This window comes from Falco cherrug, chromosome 15 (genome assembly GCF_023634085.1).
Source record: "Falco cherrug isolate bFalChe1 chromosome 15, bFalChe1.pri, whole genome shotgun sequence".
Lineage (NCBI taxonomy): Eukaryota > Metazoa > Chordata > Aves > Falconiformes > Falconidae > Falco > Falco cherrug.
Window position 1 is genome coordinate 22,722,826 of NC_073711.1, and position 16,350 is coordinate 22,739,175.

The following is a 16,350-nucleotide window of genomic DNA, read 5'->3' on the forward strand; positions in this document are numbered from 1 at the left end:
AAATACAGGCTGGTGAAGGGAGGTTTGGCTGCTCAGAAGTGCCACCCCACCCCTCCAGGCCCCTGCAGACATGATGGAGATATCACAAACCTGCAGTATCTGGGATTTTCCCACTCTGATTAAGCAACTGCTCAAATACAGGGTTGAAATACAGGGTTCAGAGGTGGAAGGGATGCCAGCCTGCCCAGCCTAGGAGAAGGGATGGAGGTTTGCTTCCCCTCTGAACCTCACACAGCCATTGCCACAGCTGTCCTTTAAGCTGTGCCCAAGGGCCCTCAGTCTGCAGCCTGGTTCCCCCTCTGGTCTTATGGCTGTTACTCACCTATGTTGATTTGTCCCTTGGCTGAAGATCCCCATAAGGACAATCCCTATTATTATTTGTCATCTTTAGGGCATCACAATATTGCTGAACACCCCGGAAATAAAGGAGAACAGAGATGCAAGGGTTTTTCCTTAAATACAAGCATTTACTCATGTTTGTGTCTTGCGGTGTGACAGTGTAGGCACCAACCATCCCAAAGGTCAAAGCAACATCCCCCGAATATTTACAGCAGTACAGATGCTGATCAACAGTTGAGTGCCCAGACAGTGGTCCCATCCCTTGCCCTCTCCTTGTTCTGGCTCAGCTTTCTTTGTAAAGAGCACAAGCAAAAAGCAGGTGGAGGTCCTGACCCACAGTCCAGTCCGAGCTGTAATGCAGGGCTGAAGGGAAGAAATATCCCAACATGTTCTTGAACACAGAGTCATTCTTCCTCCAAAATGTTTACTTGATTACCAACAGTCTGTTGTCCTTGCTCAGATTATCCTCCTGGAATAAGTTATGTGTCATCCCTCAATGAATAAAGAAATAAAAGGCAAAAAAACCCCACCAAACCCTGGTGCTTTAGCAGCAAAGTCAAGAGTCCATGAAAATCACTCGCCTTTCTCCAGACTTCATTGTCTGCACAAGTCTAACCAGCAGGAGATGATCACATTCATACCAGCGTTACTCTTTTCAAACCCAAATTAAAAGTCAGGCGGTAAGAGAGAGGAGGCTTTCAAAACAAACCCTTTGCCTGGTTCTCGCCACATTTCATGTGGAGGGATGGTTTTCTTCTCTAGGCAAGCCATTTTCAGAGCCATGTCTCCCATGTCAATTCACAGCACCAGAAAGTGAAAGACTTTTGCCATGGCCATGGAGAATTCAGCTCTGGGGAGCCTCATTCCCAGAGAGGCAGATAAACAAAAAGCCACAAGACATTGGGAGAAATGGCTAATGACAGGAAAGTCAAAGAGGTAGATCCATCACATTAGCAGTGAGCCTGGCGAGGGCTTGTGAAGCAGAGGGTAATGACAGCAGCCTACCACAGTCTGGAGGGGACCGATTGTGAAAGTGGGGCAAAAGAAACACGTGAGGAAGTGTCTGAAGGGATGAAAAGCCACAGCTGTTACAGAGATGTTCTTGGTTTCAGGGACACTGCTACCAGCCTTGTCCAGGTTTATTCAGGTCCTGAAGGGCTATCTGCCCAAGCTGGGGATGTTTGGGGTGGAAGCAAGGGTGCAGAGGTTAGAGGTAAGCCTTCCTGCACCAATTTCTTTGGCAGTGTTGCACTGACTGGTGCTAGAAGCCACCGGAGGGTGATATCAGGGTCCAAGTTTTCCCATCTTTTTAAGTCAGGGGGTGCTTGTGCTAGTCTGGTCTGGGGGATGGGTCTCTGTGTTCCCCTGGCACCTTCCCGCTAGCTTTTCTGTCCAAGCAGGGTTAGAGAGAGAAAATGCATCCAGCCAGATGGATCTCCTCAATCCCTGGGGCCAAGTGCAGTGTTTATTCCCTCCAGATCCATAGCCTGATGCTGACTGCCTTGCTCTGGGTCTCGGTCCCTAGGAGACCCTTCCAGTCCAGCAGATCTCACAACCCTGGTAAATCCAGGTGTGAGCCCAGATTACACCACCTCCCACTCAGAGCATTGTCACATAACTGTCACCTCCCCACAATGGTCCCTCCTGCCAGCCTGACCCTTTGCACCCTTCAACTAATTACAGTGCTTTCCGATTTCCTGCAGGAGACAAACGGAGCCCAAGGTCCTCGCTACTGATTGACCCCTCCGGTCCTTCCCCAGCTCTTCCCGGTTGGGCTCGCAGTCAAGATGTGAGGAGGGAGAGTAGAGGACTCTGCATATTCAGCACTTGACCCTGCCTTTTCCGAGGCAGAAATTCAAATGGAACCTCTCTAGGAGGGGATCACGACATCTCCCCAGGGCATTCCTAGCTATTGTGGCTCCTCTCCTCTACCCCAGGCTATGTGTGTTTGTAGTTACCAAATGCAAATCACATTTCCCACCCTCCTGGCTGAATCTCTCACTCCACAAGATCCTTCCCCTGTTTTGTCTTTTTTTTTTTTTTTTTTTTCCTCACCAGCTAGTTTTGCAATGCTCTGCAGAGTTCACAGCCCTTCCTGGTTTCACCTCCCTCTGATCTGGTGATGCACTGCAAGGTGGCTGTAGGGAAGGTATTTAAGCAATCCTCCTAATTAAGTACCTGCATCACATCTGGGCTCAGCCTGGCTCTGGACACAGCAACTGCAGCTATTTTGCAGCCTGGCCCCTGAAGACTCCCTTTTCCGAGGAATGCCAGTGACTAACCCCCTAATTGCATTTTAAAAGAAAAACTTGAGATAGCTTTTTGGCCTTTGGCAGTTGTGATGGAAGCCTCGCAGCTGTGGCTTTACTGTCACTCTGGGAAGGCTAGATGTCAGCAGCCAGATCAAGTCAATAGCACATTAACAACTGATAATGATAGTTAACTCACTTGGTTAACTATGTGAGCATATGCTTCACCCCTGAGCATTTCAACTTCCAGCTCCCAGGCTTGTCTCAAGCCACCTTTGACTCTTGGCTCTTATTCATTGTTAACAGAGAAACCTGGAGCACATTAAGTGGAGGGGACCGTTTACAATAAAAGCTCATGACTTGATTCCGTGACCCAGCAGAGGCTATTAAAAATGATTGAATGAATATGGAAATGAGTAATTGTACAGCTGGACTCGGGGCTGAAGGCGGCCAACTCCATTCAATGCAAACCACAAATAAACCAAGGCGCACGCAAAGCCACCAGAGTCTCTAGGTCATGGTGTGAGCTGCAGGAAATTGCTCTAGGATTTCCATCATGTTTACCTGTCCTCTTTGTGCCATGGTTTCTTCTCAGTGCCTTCTCATCCTTCCTCTTGAAAGACTGCACGAACATGAATCTCTTATCCCATGCAAGCGCTTTGCCAGATTCTGCGCTAGGGGAAATGGGGGGCCATGAGAGCCCCCTTCCCTGGCTCCCAGCTCCTTGCTGTTCACACATGCACGCTTGGCTAGTCCAGCCTGCATTCAAAAGGAACAGAAATAATCCTGGACTGCCTCTGTTTCCAGCCTGAATCCCAGGAAGCCAGATTCCTTGCTGGCTGGTCAGAGACCTGAGGAAGCAGGGGATAGAAACCTTCCTTATGTGCACGGCACCTGAGGCTGACAGATTATCTGTAATTAAAGGCAAACCTGGGCCAATGAGCAGCAGAAAGAGTTAAACCCGAACCGGTCCCCTGCTGCTGCCCGTGAGGGTATGGATACTGGGCTTTATGCTCTCCTTACAGCCTTGCTTCCTCTGTGGCCAGCTGAGAAAGACATGAGGGAAAGGGGTTGTCCTAGGAAACATGCCACAGAGAGGTATGATATAATACATTTATTTTAAAAATGTACACCAGAATCCCACTTACATGAAGTGTAGAGACTAAAGGTTCATTCTTATTTCCCTAGGGTCCTGGAGTTGTGTCCTCCCTCCCAGCCAGAGTCCCAGCACATCTGGTATTAAGGGGGTGGAAGGACTGGGCTGAAGACCTTAGTGGTCTGGAAGAAGGGGCAGGAAGGACAAGCCATGGGTATGCCACAAGTTGAGCGAGCACCCACCTCCAACACTAGCCCAGAGGGCAGAAGCTACTCTGCTGCCATGGCTGCTTTGTTAATACAAGGCTTCTAGGTGCAGTTTTGCCATGCTGCCCTGTGTTGGCAGCCTCCGGGCCCGCTCCTGTCCCTAGGTCTGTCTGCTGTCGTGGACCGTCACTGAGAGCAGCAGCAATCTCCATACAGGTCATGGGGAGGATTGATGATTCTGTCTCCTGCAGCAATAACTGCTTCTGCCTGTGTCCAAGCTTGGGTTTCATTTCAGATGTTGCAAAGGGTGCTGGACCAGTATTTGCCCCTGAGGAGTTGGGTGAGCCCACAGCAGAAACCTGTCCCCAGGGCAGCTGCCCATGACCTCCTCACCCAAAGCAGCTTTCTTTCCCTGCGGCCTTCTCCCAACAGACAAGTCTCTACCCCCCTTCCCATCCATCACTCCTGGCGTTCAGGCCACTGTCAGAAACCTCCTGCAAAGAGACAATGGCAGCCCAGGGTCCCCATTCACCCCTGGAAAAAAGGGGCTGTGCTGCATGCGGAGTGATAGATGGTTTGTCCCCAGCTGGAGACAGAGGGCTGGACACTCCCCGCCAGCTGCAGGAGGGCAGCCCTTTGTCCTGCTCTGGAGAGATGGAGCAGAGGTCGGCCTCCGGTCTTAGGCTTCCCGGCATCTCTCAGTTTGAGGTCTTCTGTGGTAATGCGAGCGTCCAGGCTTCCCGCATAGCCCCCTTCTTGCCGGAGGTCGGCGCATCCCTTGCGATGATGTTCTGTCTCCAGCTGTGCCCCAGAGGATACCAGCGCAAGAGTCCTCCCACCTGCCGTGACGCCTCTGGCATTATTTACAGACGTATCTCTCCACCTTCCGCTGACACTTCTTGCACATCACGTAGCAGCACCAGTGATACTTGCAGTGACACCTCTCCACCACCTCCTCCGTGTAGGTGTTGTAGCCACGGCCACAGCACATCAGGTTGCAACTGTCACTGCCCACGGAGGTCTTGTTGCACTGCCTGTCAGGAGGAGGATGCACAAGCGGGAGCTGAGGGCATGTACCTGCCCACCCATGGCGGTGACGCTGACCACAGCTCTCTGCCCTGACCTCCTCCCAGAGCTGACTTGCCCATAGCAGAGGGCAGCGAGATGCACGGGTCTGCTTGCAGACTGGCGTGGATGTCAGCTGGTGTTATTACGGCAGCGTGTGAGCGGCTGAGGTTGGGCACACTCAGTCTGTATCACACTGGGGAAAGGAACCTCCCGGGGAGAAGGAGGGGTGGATGGCTAGGACCAGGAACTGCTTCTGCTAGATCTAACAGGGATTGCACGTCACAGCCCTGAGGCAGCCCTGGCTCAGCATTCAGAGGAGGCTTCCCCATCCTTCTAAAAACTCCCTGCCTGCCCTGCAGTCGCTCCAGAAAGTAGACATCTGGGAAGCACCACAGCCTCCAAGGTCTGCTGAACCGTTCTGGTTACCGGCAGACAGCACCCTAAGGCTTGCAGGGAGAGGCGGTATTTCCCTTTCTGACTCCTCACTGGATGGACCTGTCCTGGAGAGTGGAGCTGAGGGACTCTCGGTAAGGGCTTTCCCCTGCCTTTACACCTGCATGGCATCTGCCTTCCTGCCCTCCTTGGGGCTTTAAGAAGCAAAGATTTCACAGGAGTGCCTGTGGTGTCCCATCTGACGGGGGACTGCCCATCCACACCAGCACGCTTTCAGATCCAGTGGTACAAACACTCATGAAAACAGAGGCTGAGTTACAGCGTATTAAGTGCAGTTTCTTACCTATCATGTGTCCCCAGAGACCCCAGGTGGAGATTCAGTGTGCAGTAGTCGGGAGAGCTGATGAGATAAACTAGATCCGTCTCTTTCACTGGCCTGACATCCATTCCTTTGGGTATCAGCTGCTTCCTGGGCCCTATGAGCCGGTGGGTCACCCTGACGGCTGCCAGGTACTTGGACTTGAGGTCAGAGGCAATTTCATCTAGGTTTGGCAGTCCCTTCCAGCAGGTCTTCACCGAACAGGAGCCTGAAACACCATGGCATTTACACTTGGTATCTAGGGAGTCACTCAGCACCTGCAGAGGACAGGAAAACAGATGAATTTGCTTCTGCTTTCTCCTGGTATCCACCCTACAGATCGATTTGCAAGAGCATCCATGGGAAGTTTCAAGAGATGAAAGAGCTCAGCTGCTTACTGCCACCTTTAAATGAATATAATGGGGCAATCGAGGACTCAGCCCTGCTTCATTCCCCTTATGATAAGAACCTGATACTTGGGGAACTCCCTGCTGGAGCTTGCAGTGGGGCTGGTGGCCTCTCCAGCCAACAGAGTGCAGAATGGCCACATCCTCACCTGGGGAAGTGAGTGCATGAAAGCACAAAAAGCACACCCCCCCCCACTACTCTGCAGGGCTGGGGTGCCCAGCTGGAGAGGGTCAGGATGGGCCCCTGCTTCCCATCAGAGGGGCAGAAAGAAGTGCTGGAAGCGCTGGTGTGAAGTGATAAATATCTTGTGCTTGTTGTGGAAAGGGTGCAGGGATGTTTGGGAGGTGGGTAGCAGTGGGGGATGCCTCTGCAAACACATGTAACTCCATTTTAACCGTTTAGTTGCCTCCTGACCTTAAGCACAGCATCCCAGTAGCCTGGCCAGAGCCTACCCCCTCACATTAGGCACCTCTGCCCCCCAGGCTGCTGTAGGTGTGCTGGGCACCAGCAGTCCCTGGTGGGCACCATACCCACCTGCCTGCCCACCACGTTGTTATGCAGATTCATGGCCTTGAGCGCTTGTGTCCCCAACTTGCTGGATTTTAAAGGACTGTCAGCAAAAGCGGAGCCAAGCTGGAGGCCGTAGTGCAGGTTGTCCCCACAGCCACCCCACCTGAAGTCCAGCCCGGGGACCTCGGAGGGGACAGAGCCGCAGGAGCAGAGAGGGAGCTCTCCTGAGCTGCAGGCTTGGGCGATGGAGTGTGTGACGGCAGCGGCAGCCAGGGCGTAGACAAAGGCGGATTCCCTGGTTCCTGGGAAGAAGAGGGGGAGATGTCCTTCCTCCCTGCCCGGCCAAACACTCCTCTCAAAGATCTCACAATGTAAATGAGGGTTTTTTTTCTTGCGGCAGGATAAAACCAAGGCCCAGTGTTTTTCTTGCATATATTTTTAGCCTGTGCCACCCATTATGTTATACTGTCAGTATACAGCCTGTGTCCCCACCACTTCCCCCCCCCCCCCCCCCCAGCCTTTTTTCGAGCCTCTAGCAGCTGTTTTTGTTTGAAATGACAGTTACTGCAGGTTTAACACTGCTAGGCTTTCCGGATCAGGACTAATGCTTTGATGTGTACTGCTAATTCCAGTGTAATGGCAGCAGGTTTTCCCCAAAATATATACCTAAGGCAAAGTTAACGCCCATCAGCTGAACAGCAGGACTGCACGTTAAAAGCGCTGCCAGGCGGCCTGGAAAGCTGTGTGGGGCAGAAAGAGGAGCATGAACACAGCAGACAAAGCATCCTTTACCTTTCAGCAGGTCAGGGCCGAAGCTGGGGGCATGCTGGATGGAGGAGCAGTTCCACCTCATGTCTGCGAAGGTCTTCTGGCAGACGCTCTTGGTCCGGCGGGCAGCCCGGACGATGCTGTGCATGACCTCCAGGTTCCTGCGGCACATCTGGAACTGGTCGGGCACCAGCCCAGCCAGCAGCCGGCAGTGGTGGCTTTCATTCCAGGCGACCCCGCTACTGCTCTCCGTCAGCCCGCTGTGGGGAGAGGGTGGGTGTCAGCAGGGTGGGGGGAGCACGGGCATCCCTCTGGGGACCCAACCGGGGAGAGGGAGCCGCCGAGGGGGGCACCGGGGGAGGTGGGGCGCATCCCACTACTCACAGCCACTGGATGGCCGTGGAGAGCCCCAGATGGCAGAGCAGCACGGCAGCGGCCGTGGGGTGACCCATGACCCGGGCTGGGACCCGGGCCGGGACCAGGACCAGGGCTGGGGCTGCTCTGCGCTGCCGCCCCCTTTTATAGCCGCGGGCGGTCCTGTCCTGTCCTCCCCCCCCCCCCCACTTCCCCCCCCCCCCGGGGAGGGGAACAAAGGCAGTTTCGGTGCCATTCACAGCGGGTTAGGGCAGTGGGGGGGTGGAGGGAGGTACAGCTGTTAGCAGCAGCGACCATCCCTGAAACAGCACCTGGGAACTGATGAAGAGATGACCGGCTGAAGGGTGGGGAGCTGCGGGGCATCAGGTCTGGCACGTCACCCCACTAAGTGCTTGGATGCTGCATACCCCTTCACGCCCTGGCAAGGAAGGCGTAGAGACCAGAGCCATGGCATTCTCCACCTCTGGCATCTTCAGGAGAGCTGTCGGATCACAAAGCGGGTACATGTGTCTTTGCTCAGGATGTAAAAACATGCCTGTAACTGGCTGGCAGGAATCGGAAAGAGAGGGGGACATTAGTAAAGGACAGAAGGGGTTGACATAGGCTGGTAGTAATTTCTGGCTTTTTACTTATTTTCTTTGCAAGAAGCTTTGAACAACACATTTTCTCTGACCCAGAAAGAGTGAAAGTCTCAGCTGCCTGCCTCCTCTTGTCTCCAGAGCCCCATGAGAACAGCCAGGATGCTGCAATAACCAAAACTCCAGATGTATATGTGTCAATCAAGGGTGTGGGCACTGGTGTCTTCAGCCTGGAGAGGACCCAGCCAAAGGCTGTGCTGGGACTGAACCTGATTGAATGTGAGGAAATCCTGCCCCTAGACACAACTTCACAGCTTCAGCCCCAGCCCCTTTTCTTACAGACAAACCATTTTACTGCCCCATCCTCAGCTGGGGCATTGGCATCTGCTAGCAGGTTTCGTAACTGCGGAGGAAGAGGGTGAGCAGAAAGGGGACATGTAGAAGGGCTCTCAGCACGTAGCCCACAAGCTCATTCCAAAGCAATTGGGTTAAAGCAACCTCTCCCTGCTGCAGGAAGGTGCTGGGCTGCAGTGCAGGGACTCCCTCTGCCGCACCCTGTTCTACAGCCCTGCCCATGCAAACTTGAGAAACAGCCCTAAAACTGAACGCGCCCATTAGCAGACATGTGGCCAGAGCAGGATCTAACTCAGCGTGGGGCTGTCTTTAGCTTGTCAGCGCTTCAAACCCCAGTCTGTAGTTGGCATTGGGCTGTCTGTTGCCTTCAGTACCCCAAAGTGCATAGGGGCAGGAGGGACAGCTAAAGGGCTTCGCTTTACCTCTGTTGCTGGGCTTTCTGCGTCAGGACTAACGCTTTGATGGGTACCGCTAATTCCAGGCTCCTGAAAGCAGCATAACCAGCTTCCACAGCAATTTGCCTCTCCAGGCCAAGAAAAGGAGCTTAAAGTCCACTGGCTGTCTCACAGACAGCCCAAAGGGGAGTTTGCCCAGTGCTGTGGGCAAGCTGATGTGTGCATGTCCATGGGCCAGCACTGGGCATGGGTGTCACCTGCTGAAGTGCCCTTGTCATTGCAGGGACCAGATTACAGCTGACAGAAATGATGCAGCCAGGAAAACGGCATCTGCCTGGACAGGAGCGAGTTTGGTGTGACATTTCCATGGCTTGCACATGCTTGTCACAAGGTGTGCTTTTCTGAATCTTTCCCCTCCCTGAGCAGAAAAGCACAAGTGCAGCCTTGCTGCTGTGAAGACCTTCAGGGACCAGGTAGGCTGATATTTTCCCACTGTGGGAGGTGACATTTGAGAGACAAGTCCAGCTGACACCAGCTTCTTTTGGTAACAGCCACAAGTTGAAGACCTCTACTTTGGGCTTTCACTTTCTCCCTCGCTGTGCAACTTCCCTTCTCACTGGCAGGTGCTTTCCCTTTAAAGGGCAAAACTGGGTGGCTGGTTAGCAGCCCCTCATGACCTCCCTTTGACTTGCTATCATGTGCACTAAAACTAGGACACGCAGCTTGAATTGATGACCTTCCCACACTACTCCCGTGGGATGAAAAGGCCACAAGGTGCATTGTGCCAGAGCAATGGCCCATGAGGAAGGGTCCTGCTGGGAAAGCACCGAGGTCACTCCCAAATCCCAAGCAGAGTTACAAGGGGCTTAATTAAAGGGCAGAGAGAAAAGCAAAGAGACGCTGTGTTCAGTCCCTGGAATTGGCTGGCTCTGATCCCATTAATCTTCTTCTCCCTCATGCCTGTGGGCTGACACCAAAAGGCTCCAAAGTTACAGCAAGCTCTTGTCAGCTGAGGAATGATTTTTCAGCAGGAAGAGGAAAGGTACAGGATAAAAGCAAATTTAATTTGCTGAGCTGCTTGTCGGGGCACACAGCTTGGATGTCTCTGCAGGGGGCATGTGGAGGCCAGCAACCACCATCCACGGATTTCTGCTTTGGAGTGGCTTCAGCAGGAAGCCTGTCCCGCTCCGGACGTCCCACTGGCTGCTATGCCACTGGCTGAACATTGGCACTGTTGGGCTGGGACTCGCTGGTCTGGGGCAACAGGGGCCTTTTCTCACTGCAATTGGTACTTAGAAAATTGACCCAAGTATTTCAGGGTGTGAAATGCTTTCCCGGCTGCAGAAAGCAGAGTCTCTGTTGGAGAGGACAAGGGATAAGCCAAGTCTATATTCCCTAAACACTAAATCCTGCGTTTTGGTTTCAGTCCCCAAAATGAGGGCAAAGCTGGTTAGAATAACAAGAGCCTGCCTGTTTTTATGGGATAAGGTAGCAAGGAGCATGCCCAGTCCTATAGCACGTGCTGCTCCCAACCACTGCAGACCAAGCAGCAAGTACAACAGAGTCCTCCAGCACCTGTGGGACATCAGGGCAGGTCCTGCCCGACTGCTGCCCTCTCCAGCCCTGAATACTGCCCCATGAAGGAAGATGTAAGGGCAAGTCAGACCCTAGCTAGCACAGTTTGTGCTCCCCAGGGAGCTCCCCAGGGAGGCCGAGCGCAGGCATCTGGGCAGATTTCATCCATCTACAGGGCATCCACCCTGGGGAGCCCTTAGAGCATCTTCCACTTTCTAGGCTTCCTTATGGTCCCAGACGCGGCTCAAGCACCCTGACCGTTTCCAGAATACAATTTACTTTTTTTTATGTCACCATTAAGTGATCCCCATGAAATGACTCTCTCTCGGAGAACTCACTTGGCCTCAGAGTACCCGTGACAAAACCCACAAACGGGTTTGAGGCACAAGTGCGTGCAAAGGGTTAGAGCTGCATCGTGCGGTAGAGAAAGAGCCAGGCAGAGCTGACTGTGAAGGGTTTCACCACTGCTCAGCTCACGTCCCGTATGGTTTGCTGGAAAGACCCACTGCCCACCCCAGTCCCTGAGCTTTGAGACAACCTCAGTGCACCCCCCAAGGGCCAGAACTGACCAGCACTGTAGGACAGGAGACCATTTCCTCAGTTATCTGCAAGTCCCCGTATCTTCAGCCTGACTCAGCTGCTCCGTCATCAGCCCAAAGTCTCCTCCAGCACCCCAGCTATTTAAGAAAGCCGCTGTTTGTTTTGCTCCAGTGGTACCTGAGTCCTGCCGTCCTGTGTAAGATCAAACTCTCTCCAGCCTCCACCCCAGGTGGCATGTGGCAGAGACAAACCTGATCTCCGAACCTGGTCTGCTTCTACCGAGGGCTCTCTCGTAAGAGATAGTCCTTGTTAAGTCCCTGGCATGATGGATTTTGCTTATACACATCACAGATCCCAAGGGTGGAGGAAGAAAAGCCCCACGAAGCAGCACCTGCTGTTGGGGCCAGATGCTGGTGCGGTGTGGGACGGGGTGACAGCACCCTGGGGTGCCTGGGGCTCTGCCACGTGACTGGCAGCTTGGTGCTGCGAGACTCCTGAGGGCCTGGCGTAAAGCTGGGCTCCTTCGCCGTGAAGTTACTCATTGTCTTTGGTGAAAGACCCAAGTGAGACTGGTCTCACCACAGTGACATAGTCCAGCTCTCACCTTCCCTGAGCCGGTTGAGTCCTGCTGGCACTCACTGTGCTGTGGAAGTCCCTGGTATTTCTTTGACATCCCACCTTCCCGATCATGGCTTTTGCAGATCCTTCTCTTACCTCGACACAAAATCAGATACGGTGTCCGCACTTCTCCCTTGTGCTAGCCTAAGCGCTCCTTTCAATTAACCCTGAGGATTTTGATGTTATGAAATATTCTCTGTAAGTTCCCCTTTCAGCCTTGGGGAGTGGGGAAATGCCTTGGGCCCTGAGGGGGACATTGCGGGGAAATCTGAACAGCTTCTGAAGGGATTAGGAATTTTCTGACCAGGAAAAGCTGCCTTTGTCGGTGTTGGGAGGTGTCTGGGTACTTTTTTGGGCATCATGTGCTCAGTGGGCAGAGGGAGGGCAGCGAAGGCAGGAATTGCCAAGCAAAAGCAATCCCGTGCACTGGGCACATCTAACCAGACACCTCCTTCTTCAGACTTCAGCCAGAAGGATGCAGGACCTCCAGTGGCTTCCAGTCCTTCCCAGTTACAGTCACTGTGCCCTGGACTCCTCTGTGGCAGGTGTCCTGCATCCAGCCTGCCAGGACGAGCTGCTTTGCTGGTTGTTGCTCCAAAGTGTCCCAGCGCCACATCTCTGCTGAGGGATGAGGAGGTCTCGGTGGGACTGCAGGGTCTGTCGGAGATGCTAATCCTTCTGGGGTGATTTCTAACGTTATCTCATCAGCTGCCCACACGGCCCAAGAAAAAGTGACCATCAGCACAACTAGACCCAGCAACAGAGGATTTCAGACAAGAGGGTCAGGAGGGTCAGCAATCCCCTAATCTCTCCTGAGACACAAAGGTGGGCAAAGTGCAAGCCCACCTCTGTGCAGGTGGAGGGGGAGGAAGGTCTGGGCTTGCTACCTAGGCAAAGCTGCTTTCCAGCTGGGTGGCCCCAGCATACACTGGTTCCTGGCCCTGGTCCTCCCCAGAGCCCCCCACCGTGGAACACCCTCTTCCCTGCTGGCCATGGTGCAGTGGCACGCACAGCCCCAGCACCCACTGCGGCTGGTACAGGCTGAGCTTCAGGAGACGGACAGCAGGGATGCCCGACCGCCCGGGTGGGACGTGGAGCGTTGCCCTGCCATTGCCCAAGCTGCTCGGTCCAAAGGCTGGTCTGAGTGGGCTTAGAGCTTCCAGACCAGAATGGACCCATCCCTTGCACAAGGGGCTGACCGGGTCTCTGCTCTGTGCAGTGTGAGGCCCAGAAAGGAGAGGGGATATTGCCACCTTCTGGCCAGTGGTTTTGCTTTTAAGGGCCACCACCACCCCTTCGGGTCCCTGGAGAACCTGCTTTCACCATGCTCCTGCCTGCCGCGTTGGTGCTGGCAAGTCTCACAGGCACTTTCCCCCCTACTAACCATATTGCTTTCAGGAAGGCTCCTCAAGATGTGGATGGCGTCTTATTCTGGGACCTGGAGGACCTCAGATGGGTTGCCACAGCCAGTTCATACTGGGGTTGGATGGCAGATGGGAAAGCAAGAGCATCTGGGTTCCAAGGGGTTCAGGGGGAGCTGTGGACAAGGGTCAGGAAAAGCTGCCGGAGAGCAGGAATGCAGAGAGGAGGTGTGCGAGGGCGGTCTGGCAGGTGGAGGCATCTTGCAGGTGCTGGGAGCTGTGACCAGAGAGGCTACGCGCCACCCTGTCCCATTCCTTGGGATGCAAGGTCCCTGTGGGAGCGGGGCCAGGGCATGGCAAGCCAGTGCCAGTGTAGGGAACGGTGTCCAGTGATTTCTGAGGTCAGCCTCCTGCTCAAGCCTGCTGCCTCTTATGAAAGGTGATTTTTACCAACCCCTCTTCACAGAAAATTTTTGCAATGACTAAGTAGTAGGACACACACAAAAAAGGCTTCCTTTTAAAGCAAAAGTAGTCCTACATTTGATGTCAATTCCTCCTCTTAGCTCCATCCGTGGAGCAACTCTAGGGTAAGTGCTAAAAATACTCCTTCCCCTTCCATGTCAGGCTCTCTCTTGGGGAAGGAGGAGAGCAGGAGGGGATTCCCAGCCCGGGAGAAAGGCTTCCCTTCCCCAGCCTGCTCGTGATGGAGAGCCACTGTGGGGAGAAAGTGCTGGGGCTTCACCTGCAGGTGCTAAGCAGAGGGAAAGACCAGTGGGGAGCAGGGAGGAACACTGGAAAATGTCACCCCCGCACCTGCCTGCTTGGTGCTGGCTGCCCTGGGGGCACAGCCAGGAGGGGAAGGCTCAAGGAGGAGCTCACAGGTGGGCAAGGAGAAGACCTGTTGCTGGGTCGGGGCTTGCCTGCGAACAGAGCTTGCTCCTGGGATTAAGCTAATTAGTGGAAGAACATCAAATAGTTGTCCTGGATGGCCAAAGGTTCATGTCCTCCACCCCTGGGACTCGGACAGGGGCCAAAGCAAATGCCCATGAATGGTTTGTGACCTGCGTAAGCACATGGGGACCCCTCCCCATGCACCATCCCAGCTTGCAATGGCTTTTGTCTTCCAGGCTCAGGAGAGGCAGCTTTGTATGAGGACCTTCCAAGAGTTCCCCTGCCATCAAAGTGCCCCACGTCCCCTCAAGCCCCTGGTGACTCCCCTCAAGCTCCCCAGCCCACGCTCACCTACCGAGCAACCGCATGAAGAGCCACATCCTTTGGCCTGGGAGGCTGTGAAAGCACCTGGTTATGATGACAGCACCAGGTTGTGGTGACGCAGGTGGTGATGGCACACTGTCATGTAGCACTGACGTCTTGGCAAGGAGACAGGTTGTGCTCCCTGGCCAGCTCTTGCCACATCCCACAGGTTGTGGACGAGATCCCTGCTGCAGGGGGGTGCCAGGGAGCATCCCATCCCCTCCGGAGGCTGGGGATGCTGGTGAGGGTCTCCCTGGGTGGTAGGAGACTGTCTTGCTGCAGAGAGCTGCTTTCCTTTAGCGAAACCGTCCTCCTTCCTCTTTCTGATGTAGTGTGGAGTCTGTGACCTCACCACAGGATGGATACTGAGAAGCTGGATACTGGGGTGGTGGGGACCAGCTCCTGCCAGCCTATCTCCTCCAGAACCGCTTACACACGATGCTTCATCTGGCCCCGTGGCCTTCCAGTGCCCCAAAGCTGCAACCAGGGATGGTGGGGCTGCACCTGCCTGGGGGTTCCAACTGTAAGGAGACAGAGCACCTGGTGACATCTCGTGTGCTAATGTGGCAGTGACCCATTGCGGGCAGCACACACCAAGGCAGCTCAGAGCAAGCTCTGCAGCACATCCTGTCCCCAGGGCCTGGGGACAGCTGGGTTGGGGGATCCAGCTGCAGAACATGTGTCAGCATCTGCGCTCCCCCCACAAACCTCAGGACAACCCAGGCAAGGATGCTGCAGAAGGCAGTACAGGACTTTGCAAGGCGGAGGAGGTGCTGGGGGCTGCGTTCCCCATCTGCCCCCTGCCAGAGTCTCCTCTGGCTGAAGGTCTGTGTGCTGGAGAGCCAGTGGCAGGTCCCAGCCTGGCTGGAGCCCCACCAGAGAGGAAGAAAGTGTCATGAATAACACGCCCGACCTCACTAACTAGGCTAGAAATAGCTGCCAGGGGAGTTTTGTTGAGTCACGCAGAAGAGGCTGTGACAGTGAGTGATAATGGAAAGCAGTGGCGGCACAGCCCTACGAATGGGAGGGACACATGGGCTCATGTCCTGGAGGTGACACATGGGGATGAGCCACTGCCACCAGCCTACTGTCCCATCCCAAAGCCACAGAGCAAAGCTGCGTTAGCTGAAAGCACGTAAAAGGCATCCTGCCGCAGGGAGCCAGGCTATGGTAAGAGGACACTGGTTTATGAGATCAGCTGCATTTGGGAACACGTTGCAGCAACATCAGCAAAAAATAAAAGATGCGATACCTTCGTGATGCCTCCAGCAGCCATTCTGCTGCTGTCTGCGTGGAAGTGGATGTACCTGAGCTCTTTCATCAGGTGAAACCCGGGGCAGGAGCTGCTGGGCAGAGGGAGGAAAACGGCATTCTCTGCTGCAGCGGTTTCATGCCTTGCGATAGCCTAAAGGACGTTATGTTGCATTGTCTTGTCCCAGAGCTGGGGACATTTAGGCTGACCTGTGCTCCGTCCGAACATGAGGATGAGGAGTACTCTCCCTGCTCTGCCAGGCAGGGAAGTGGTATCAGCCAGCCAGCAACCAGGAAATTCTTCACCTCTCGAAGCAGAGGAAGCTCTGGCTCTCATCTCCATGGAGAAAAAGGGAAAAAGGGGGGGGAGGGGGCCGGGGGGAAGTGTGCTTTAATTGCAAGTTAGTTGCAGACGAGGTAATTTCCGCATGAGTTAGCAGAACAGCTAGTTGGAAATTTTTGATAAAATCTATTTTTCTTTGAAAATGCAGATCCAGTGAAATGTGAAGGCTTTCCACTGGAAAGAATGAGTTTTGCTGGATTTCTCAACTAGTTTTCTAGAAAATTTGTAAATGGTCACAATATGTTAACCACCACTGCTCTTTTTTAAGAACAAAATTTTACTCCTACTACTTTACAGCTTAACATGAAAAA

The 16,350-nt window shown here is 54.0% G+C and overlaps 1 protein-coding gene across 3 annotated transcripts; it reads right to left on the reverse strand.

The window, feature by feature from the left end:
• Window positions 1-466: 466 nt before the first annotated feature.
• On the reverse strand, window positions 467-15,340 carry LOC102047808 (protein Wnt-11b-like). Of its 3 annotated transcripts, none has more exons than XR_008735265.1 (6): window positions 7,780-7,893; window positions 7,420-7,655; window positions 6,652-6,929; window positions 5,695-5,987; window positions 3,737-4,924; window positions 467-3,634 (listed from the first exon to the last, which is right to left on the reverse strand). XR_008735265.1 is itself a non-coding variant. In XM_055727628.1 (6 exons), exons 3-6 carry the CDS (start codon window positions 7,565-7,567, stop codon window positions 4,750-4,752), a joined length of 894 nt encoding a protein of 297 aa, XP_055583603.1. In that variant the 5' UTR covers window positions 7,568-7,655; window positions 8,082-8,315; window positions 14,438-15,340; the 3' UTR covers window positions 3,688-4,749. The 3 variants fall into 3 exon arrangements, 2 of the variants coding, with proteins under 2 accessions (XP_055583603.1, XP_055583602.1); XM_055727628.1 differs by lacking the exons at window positions 467-3,634; window positions 7,780-7,893 and adding exons at window positions 8,082-8,315; window positions 14,438-15,340 and having other exon boundaries at window positions 3,688-4,924; XM_055727627.1 differs by lacking the exon at window positions 467-3,634 and having other exon boundaries at window positions 3,688-4,924.
• Window positions 15,341-16,350: the final 1,010 nt, after the last annotated feature.